The 10,217-nt window shown below is 43.2% G+C and overlaps 1 protein-coding gene across 1 annotated transcript in view; it reads right to left on the bottom strand.

The window, feature by feature from the left end:
- Nucleotides 1-10,217, bottom strand: part of LOC106808597 (cGMP-inhibited 3',5'-cyclic phosphodiesterase B-like) — an 88,568-nt gene that overhangs the window by 11,705 nt on the left and 66,646 nt on the right. The window contains exons 3-5 of the mRNA XM_014811371.1: nt 7,341-7,460; nt 6,205-6,306; nt 3,274-3,420 (exon numbers count right to left, since the gene is read on the bottom strand). Of these exons, the coding sequence (XP_014666857.1) occupies nt 3,274-3,420; nt 6,205-6,306; nt 7,341-7,460 (369 nt within the window). The remainder of the gene's footprint in view (nt 1-3,273; nt 3,421-6,204; nt 6,307-7,340; nt 7,461-10,217) is intronic.

The raw sequence follows: 10,217 nt of genomic DNA, 5'->3' as shown, positions 1-10,217 counted from the left end.
GTAACACAAATGCATCTGTAGGAACAGGATTTCCTCTCACACACACGCATCAGCGACGCACGGCAGGCAGGGCACGCACGCACGGCGTACGCAACGCACCGCAGGCAGGCCAGGCACGCACGCACGCACGACGTACACGTCGCAGCACACAATGCATCCTGTATAACAGGATTTTCCTCTCAACACCGCAACAGCAACGAACTACGCACGCACGGCACACAACGCACGCACGCACGCCACGCACTACACATTCGCACACACAATGCAATCTGTATAGCAACGAATTTCCCCACTCACACACGCACGCAGACGAATGGCACGCACGGCATGCATGATATATATATATATAATACGCACGCACACAGCACGACACGCACGTAAACGCAGCGCCTACAAATAGCACGCACGCACGTAGCCACGCTGTATACACAATGCAATCTGTAATAACAGGATTTCCCCTCCCACAGCACAGCACACCACGCACGCAACGCACGACAAAATGCATCTGGATAGCACGCCGTTTCCTACCTTACTCACGAGCACAGCCGCAACGCACGCACGCACGCACGCAACGCACGCACCAACACACGCACGCAGGCCTTTGCCTGATCAAGGATCAGACCGCGGACCCTGCTCGAACGTGAAACTCAAGGAACTGCGGCCGGAAATACGGGGAGATTTTGTACTCCCTGAGAGACTCACGTTAATTGCGACCCGCGAGATCGTGACTACTTTACGGACCTGAGCCTGTCAGTGCTTGCGAACGACATAATTATCCACAACTTTTGCAGTTTAACCCCTCTGGTTGCCGTTCAGGTCATCACCACGTAACGGTGCGGATTATACTGTCCCTGCAGTAGTTAACGCGCCTTAATAGTGAATTAATGCTATGCATCAGGAAACAAATCGGAATTGGTTTTTGAACCTGCATTTGGCCGCGTGTCTTTTCGGCCAGACATATTAGCAGGAGTTAAATAAAGACACCATCTGTCTTTATTAACTCCTGATATATAATTAGTCAGGTGCAGCGTTTTGTCGTTTCGAAAATTTGTGGCACAATCGAGCAAAACTATAATCATTTTTGGAATCTTCAGAGCATGGAGAATCCGAAAATCCATATGCCCCAAGTTGCTCTGTGCAACGTTGGTGAGAAACATGGCAATAAGCGTGGGAGCACATCAGCACTTGTAGCGTGTTCAATAAAATATAAGTTAAATAAATACGAAATCTATTTACTCACCAAAGTCTTAATAGTCTATACTCTCTTCACCTATTATTGCCGTGAGCACAATTTCCTGTAAACGCCGTTCCAAATCTCATTTGCAACAAACGCTGGCTGCCGCATGGCTGCCGCTGCACACGACACATAAATATATAAGAAGATGAGCATTTTGACGGGGCAATTTGGCAGATAAATTGCTCGGCAATAATAGATGAAAGAAAGTATAAGAAACATTAAGACTTTGTAGTAAATAGATTTCGTATTTATTTAGGCATTATTATTTTGAAACGCTCGCAGTGCCTGTGGTGGAGAGCCAAGCTGTTAAAGACACACAGCAGGGGGTTATCCGAGCTGGCCCCGATAAGCCACTAGCTATACAGATTTCATACTATGATTCAATCAATTCACTTTCTTACCGTTCGTGATTTACCACAAAAGCGCGAGCGACTTTTCCGCACCATGTTTTTCTTGCTGGGTAATTGGACCATATTCTGAACCCCCCAAATAAATTAGGTTGTAGCCGTTCTCTTAACGTTCTAAGTCAATACCGTAATGCTATCAGGAGTTTATACAGAACGCCTGACGCCGAACACAGTTGTTCCTTTATAATGTCCGCCGTGAAACCTGCCAGCCCAGACAGCATTTGTGTGTGATAATTAGACTGGGTGCGAGAGGGGGGGTGGGACTGCTGATACTGGTTTACACGGTCAACCGTTTCTTAATAGCATTAGGTATCCACCGCCCGTACCTGTCGTCCTAGATCTATCAATAATTGCGACTGTTCGAACACCGACGTTCTATCAGCGGTGATGCGTCACAATATTACTACTAATAATTAACTAATTAATATTACACTTAATAAAGTTTTTAAATAGCTTTTAACGCAACTAACATCAAAAAACGAACGAAAATAACATTGTGCCTAGCTCTGTAAAGCCCTAAACGTCTAGCATAATTTTTAATCAAAGAATCGCATTACTACGTTTTGAAAGGCAGACGTCCTCAAATTGGATATTTTGTATCGAGAGATTTCTTCGAAATCATGGACTGGCGTGCAAGGTGCATCCATCGCAAAGTTAAGAAGTCAGTAACTAGGGAATAAAACGTATATTCAATACGTGCAGGTCCACATTTTCAGAAGATATAAAGGATTATAAGGTACGACTTTCATATTTTATTTGATGTTTAGGTTAGGCTGTTAGATATCTGGTAAATAGAAAACAATTTTTGAAAATGATTTACATATTTGAAACCGTAATGCCAATAAGATCGTTCTTTGTTTATACTGTTGATAAGGTCATTTTACCTCGTAAGCTTCTCTCCGGAAACCAAAAACTCCCAACTAGGATCATCTTTATAAAATGAAACATTTTAAAGTGCACTGTCATTCCGTAGGTAAAGCCTGACCTCTAAAAATAATAAGCCGCATTTCATTGCCCTAAGTGACTCTTCTCAAATTTAAGCCAGCGAAAACAGCCAGTAACTCATAAATTAATTTCCCATATTACATAAAAGATTCGTGGTTTTGGCAATTTGGCATTAGTAAACGAATAATATCGAATTCTCTTATCACCACGCTATATTCTTGGCAAAGTGTGCAAACCGAATAACCACACGGTGCACACAAACAGAACACTCGCCTGTGACGTCTACAACGAATTTTCGGGCCAACCGGAATGATCGACATAAAAACTCTCAAAGAAGAAAAAATAAACAAGCCGAAACGCGTCCTCAAACAGATACCTAGCAGTGCGCCTCGGTCGCTCGCGGCAGACGACCGGCGACGGCTGCGTCCTCCCCTGACGTCGGGGCGGCCGCCGTGCCGACGCAAGCGACCAGCCGCGACTTGCGGCTCGGTTGTTGTGCGAGGATTCGCCGCGAGGGGTGCGCCGTAGAAGGCACATCGGTCGCCAATGCGAGAACGAGCGGAGCTTCGGAATCGAGATCGATCACAAACGCGTGCCCCGGACGGCGACGGACTGTTGCTGCTGCCGACGACGCCTCCTCCGGGTGGCGCCACCCGGCGGACGGCGTCGACGTCGACGTCGCACCGAGTGTCGCGTGCCTGAAGGAGGCGCTGCGGCTGCTGCGCGGCTCGGGCTGCGAGCCGTCGGCCGCCGGTCGCCGACGTCGTCGTCGCCAACGTCGACGCCGACATGCGACGCAGCAAGGTTCGTGGAAGATCTGCGGCGGAGCCTCTGTGGGATAATCGCAATGCGAGAATGAGGTAAGACAGATGATATAATCGAATGAGATAAGTTAAAACAGATGAGAACTCCCGCATGAGATATAGGTAAGATCACATAGATCACAGGAGTAACCCATCTAGACAATCACACGTATCCACGGGGTAAGATCACATGAGATACTCGCATGAGATATGTAAAGATTGCATGAGATATTAGGTAAGATCACATGAGAATAAGTAAATCACATTGAGATAAGGTAAGATCACATGAGATAGTAAGATCACATGAGATAAGGTAAGATTCACAATGAGATGATCACGTGAGATAAGGTAAGATCAGCATGAGATAATCACATGACATAAGGTAAAGATCACATGAGATCATCACCAGTGACATAAGGTAAGATCACATGAAGATAATCACATGACATACAGGTAAGATCAACATGAGATAATCACATGACATAAGGTAAGACTACTGAGGATAATCACATACATAAGGAAGATCACGTGAGATAATCACATGACATATAGTAAAGATCAGCGTGAGATAATACACATGACATAAGGTAAGATCACATGAATAATCACATGACGATAAGGTAAGATCACGTGAGAATAATCACATGACAATAAGGTAAGATCACATGAGATAATCACAATGACAATACTAAGACTCACATGAGATAATCACATGAGATAACACATGACATATAGGTACGATCACATGCAGTTAATCACATGACAATAAGGTAAGATCACATGAGATAATCATCATGAGATAATAACCATGACATAAGGTAAGATCCCATGAATAATAATACAATGACATAAGGTAAGATGCACATGAATAATGCACATGCGAATAATCCACATGACATACGAGGTAAGAATCACATGAATATAACACATAGTAACCTCTTGATAATTATACACAAGTCATGAGATTTCGAGCGTGACATCCGTGGATAATCGCACAAGGAGTGAGTTTTTGAAACCTCTGTGTGGATAACCACGCGAGATGTAAGATTTCTGAGATTGTAACCTCTGTGGATACGTACACAAAGCAATGAGATTTCGAGCGTAACTTCTTCAGATAATCGCATAGCGGCATGAGAATTTTCGAGCGTGACCTCTGCGAGTGATCAGACAAGTATAGAGATTTTGAGCATTACCTCTGGAAAATTACACAAGCAATGAGATTTCAAGTGTAACCTCTACAAATAATCGCGCATTAAGGCACGAGTTTTCTAGCATGACCTCTGTGGATAATTGCACAAGCCATGAGTTTTTAAGTCTAACCTCTAGAACTAGATAATCACACAAGCAATGAGATTTCAAGTGTAACCTCAGCAGATAATTGTACCCGGAGTGAGTTCTTGATCGTCACCTCTAGACAATCGTGCAAGCCATAAGTTATCGATCTGCAGACGATTGAATGCGCAAGGCTTGAGATTTCGAACTCAATCTCAGTGAAAGATTGCGCAATTAGCAAGCGAAATAATTGCCTGCTGGAACTTGTGGCAATTCTTGATGGAGCTTCCAAGAAATGGTTCACAGTCGGGGTAAAGGGGATTGGGAACACACTTGTGGGTCTGCATTCTTGAATTTTTTAGTGCTTTGCAAAGATTTGCCTAGGTGAAATAGGATAACTAAGGTACCAGTACTTACCTTACCTAATATATAGTTTTTATATATAAAGGTAATAGATAAAGGTAAGAGAGGCAATTAAGGTAAGGTAGATAAGACGCGGCACACAAGGCTGTATATTGACGTTACTCTTGCGTCTTGGTCGATCTAGAAGATACACGGCATACGAGACTAAGCACGTAACAAAATTCCTAGTGCAGTGGCCTCTAATGAAGCCACTATATAATATATAGCCACGCACGCACGCACGCACGCACGCACACACAGACAGAAAGAAAAACAGACAGACAGACAGACAGACAGACAGGTAAGGTAGACAGATACATAGATAGAATGTGTGTGTCTCTAGAAAATACTATTTCCTCCATCTGTTCCACATTCACTGGAACCTTCCCTTCCAGAAATCCTGGATCCTCCCTCGAATTTCTAATACGGTATACTCTTTATGTCAATGCGTGATCACCTAGTTCCCGCACGTGCTACCACTCGTCATAATGATCACACAGTAACGTAGTGCTCACAATATCATCAGGAGATAATGAAGACAAATCTTTCAAATTCTTCTCAAATTTGTCTTCATTAACTCTTGATATCATCCATACTGTAGCATTTACTGTGAAAGCAGCTGCGGGCCTCAGGGTTACGGAAACGGAGATAGGCACCGCCCTATGAGCCAATGTTCCACATAGGCGCGGGAAGGATTTAACTTTTTTTAAATATCATTGAGATTTCTCTTGAACATTTTGTCAATGTGTAATCACCTTGTCTCCGTGCAACCTTCCACTCACTCTCAAAGCTCAAAGGGATCGTGTGATTGTACTCTGCAAAATCTCTCGAATTGCAGCCATTTCTCTTCATCCCCCGCCCGCCCACCTCACGTGGATCAACCAAGAGTTATCTAGCTTCCGTCACAGTTCCGTGTATAACATTCCCAATCGGAATCTAACTCGCCCTCGACCGTCAATAAACTAGCTCTCGTCGTGCCCTCTAGAGAATCTACCTCTAGCTCTAACATAATCACAGTCACACGGTATCTTCCCTGCGAAAATGGCCTCAAGGAATTGCGCAACTGATGAATTATTAGGACTGAAATCCGCTCACGCGCGTACCCGTGCCCGATGAAATAAGACATGCGTTCACCTACCCTTGGGAATGACGACGGTCTCTCTCCCGTATATGGGTTCTCCTCAGTATCGGAGCTATTCAGAGTTTCTGTCAGTGATAACAGCGGACTCATCTTGGGCTTCTGAAACACAGACACAATTTAGCAGCGAGTTCTGAAAGGTCACACGCAGTTCAGAATGAGAATATAAGAAGGTGCATGAACAGCTATTCGATTTCAAAGTGGCAATTAGGAATTACGGAACAATTGCTGTGATAATTACGATGCTCATTTGTTTAGGAGATTGTGCTATAAGTAGGCTAAACAACGACTGAACATTTTAAACTGCCGTATGAAATACAGCGCGTGGGTTTGACTAATGAGCTTAGCGATTTAGTTTCGAAACATTTAAATCACGACTTCCTAAAAAAATCCCTTTGTAAATGCCTTATTGTTAGTTTACTATTATTTCCATTCTTTCATTTTAATTGGTAGAAAATTAAGAACGCAAAATATTCACAAAGTCTTAGTTCATCATAAATGTATTTAAATAGTTGAAAAAATAAAGATGAATCACAGAAATTTAGTGAGCGACGCCATAATAACACAGAATTGTCGGCTAGCTATACATATGGATGTGACAACAAAGCTTGAAAATTTTCGACGTATCCTAATTTAAACCCAGCGCAATGATGTTCTCCTTTCCTATAAGAATTCCATATACACGTATTAAAATAATCATACAATTTTCACAGAATTTCGTCTCGCAAATCTTATTATGAACAGGAGCTACTGATACCAACCTTCCCCCACTCTCCCTTTGCTATAAACAGTTCCCACCCTTCACACCAGAACACTACGTAAGTAACAACTACCTAGATTGTATACCCCATCTTTCTCTATCCTGCACATAATGCAGATAAGGAATACCCACTGTAAAAAAATTACCCTCTTCGACACACTTAACACCCACATCCCCCTCTCTTTGCAGCCGAAGGTGCGTATATGCGATCAATAGAAAAGGCGTAGCAATTGGAGAAACAATGTCGGAAATACAGCGACGCAAACCGCAATCTGCATGCGCGCGAGGAAAACTCGGTGCGGTGTGCACCAGCCGCGCCGGCTGCATGGCCAGGCCATGGCCGGCAGGCGCGCAGGCCATGGCCGTACTCGCATACCTGGAAATTGTGAGTGAAGTGCTTGGGTGGATTCAGGAGGTTGGCGACCGCTCGCAGGCCACTGACGATCGTAGGCGGCAGGTCGGGGTTGGCAAGCATGTCTGTGATGAGTCCGTGTGCCTCGCCCATGAGATTTCGAGCGTGACATCCGTGGATAATCGCACAAGGAAGGAGTTTTTGAAACCTCTGTGTGGATAACCACGCGAGATGTAAGATTTCTAAGATTTGTAACCTCTGTGGATACGTACACAAGCAATGAGATTTCGAGCGTAACTTCTTCAGATAATCGCATAGCGGCATGAGAATTTTCGAGCGTGACCTCTGCAAGTGATCAGACAAGGATAGAGATTTTGAGCATTACCTCTGGAAAATTACACAAGCAATGAGATTTCAAGTGTAACTTCTACAAATAATCGCGCAAGGCACGAGTTTTCTAGCATGACCTCTGTGGATAATTGCAGAAGCCATGAGTTTTTAAGTCTAACCTCTAGAACTAGATAATCACACAAGCAATGAGATTTCAAGTGTAACCTCAGCAGATAATTGTACCCGGAGTGAGTTCTTGATCGTCACCTCTAGACAATCGTGCAAGCCATAAGTTATCGATCTGCAGACGATTGAATGCGCAAGGCTTGAGATTTCGAACTCAATCTCAGTGAAAGATTGCGCAATTAGCAAGCGAAATAATTGCCTGCTGGAACTTGTGGCAATTCTTGATGGAGCTTCCAAGAAATGGTTCACAGTCGGGGTAAATTAAGGGGATTGGGAACACACTTGTGGGTCTGCATTCTTGAATTTTTTAGTTCTTGCAAAGATTTGCCTAGGTGAAATAGGATAACTAAGGTACCAGTACTTACCTTACCTAATATATAGTTTTTATATATAAAGGTAATAGATAAAGGTAAGAGAGGCAATTAAGGTAAGGTAGATAAGACGCGGCACACAAGGCTGTATATTGACGTTACTCTTGCGTCTTGGTCGATCTAGAAGATACACGGCATACGAGACTAAGCACGTAACAAAATTCCTAGTGCAGTGGCCTCTAATGAAGCCACTATATAATATATAGCCACGCACGCACGCACGCACGCACGCACACACAGACAGAAAGAAAAACAGACAGACAGACAGACAGACAGACAGGTAAGGTAGACAGATACATAGATAGAATGTGTGTGTCTCTAGAAAATACTATTTCCTCCATCTGTTCCACATTCACTGGAACCTTCCCTTCCAGAAATCCTGGATCCTCCCTCGAATTTCTAATACGGTATACTCTTTATGTCAATGCGTGATCACCTAGTTCCCGCACGTGCTACCACTCGTCATAATGATCACACAGTAACGTAGTGCTCACAATATCATCAGGAGATAATGAAGACAAATCTTTCAAATTCTTCTCAAATTTGTCTTCATTAACTCTTGATATCATCCATACTGTAGCATTTACTGTGAAAGCAGCTGCGGGCCTCAGGGTTACGGAAACGGAGATAGGCACCGCCCTATGAGCCAATGTTCTAATAAAACGGGAAAAGTTTATTAATTCGACTAATACTGCAGCATGGTTTCAGCATTTTACCGTTGTACGCTCTCCTTCTTTATCTGCTCTTGATATATATATGTGTGGTTTCATGGTTGAACGTCAGGCATTATTAAATTTAATTAACAATTGCCAGAGTTTTCCAGTGTTTTCACCACTTTCATGACACCTACCGTTATTGCTTGAGTAACAGCAATTGTCTAGAGTAACAATAAAATGTCTTAGAACCTTCCTATTCACCGAAAACTGACAGTTTCGAACTAATCGTTTTTGTAAACATTCGTTTTCTGTCATCTTGAACATTAATGCACTTGTTTTCAATTCATCACCGACGCAAATACAAGTTTACCAATTCTGCCATTAGGCATTATCGGCATACGATAAAATTTATTGCTGTTACGATGCATTTTTGCTTACGCTATAACTGCATAGAATCTTAGTATTTTTAATGTTGGTGTAATTAGTGATATTTCCGCTGTCAGGTGAGACTATATTCAGCTTTATTTAGTTTTTCTGAGAAAAAATCTCGCAATAACCGTTTTAAGGCAAGACAAAATAAGTATATTGGCTCTGAATCTGAAGGCTTTATCAGTCGGTGGTACATTAGACAGCGATGACATCTAGGGTAATCGTACTACACATTATGATAGTAGGAAATACGCGTAATAAGGGAATTTCGATCAGGGGGGAACAGCATTTAGATAATATGAAGGGAGGAATAAGCGAAGGTGACTTGCGACTGCTCTGCTTCATCTTTTCCCTGCAATAACAACATCCTTCCAATATCATGCGATACAAGATGACGCTCGTAAACACGTGCTGTTTTGCCCTCTACGCGTCTATGATGTTTTTGAGAGACCATCGGGTCTTTTATACGGTGGCCCCAAGGGGCGACCATACTTTTACGCCTGCCACGGCGTGTAATGCCACGCCTGAATGACAGCCTCAGCTCCCGCCGCGTGGCCGTGTTGTTGTTCTGCTGTTTCCGTATCGCAAAAAGTCCCCGTTGCCGGCGATATCTTATATATTATACATGCACCTGACCGAATCCATTTATCAGACAGGCGCACTTACGCATCGGTTTGCCTTCGGATGCGTGTATGCATATATATATATATATTATATAACGAGACCTGCATAGTTTAGTGTCAAAACACTTTCATGCAACACGTAGGTGAGATTTCGCATCTATTAGTGTATATATATACTAGCGGGATACCCGGCGTTGGCCGGGGATATCAGTGGCGTTACTCAGTTGGTGACCGCTTGGTTGAAAGAAAAATACAAAAAAAAATCGAACTATCTATCTATCCATGCATGCATCCATCCATCCATCT

This window comes from Priapulus caudatus, unplaced genomic scaffold (assembly GCF_000485595.1).
Source record: "Priapulus caudatus unplaced genomic scaffold, Priapulus_caudatus-5.0.1 Scaffold289, whole genome shotgun sequence".
In the NCBI taxonomy this organism is placed as follows: domain Eukaryota; kingdom Metazoa; phylum Priapulida; class Priapulimorpha; order Priapulimorphida; family Priapulidae; genus Priapulus; species Priapulus caudatus.
This window is presented reverse-complemented; position numbering and strand designations above follow the sequence as displayed.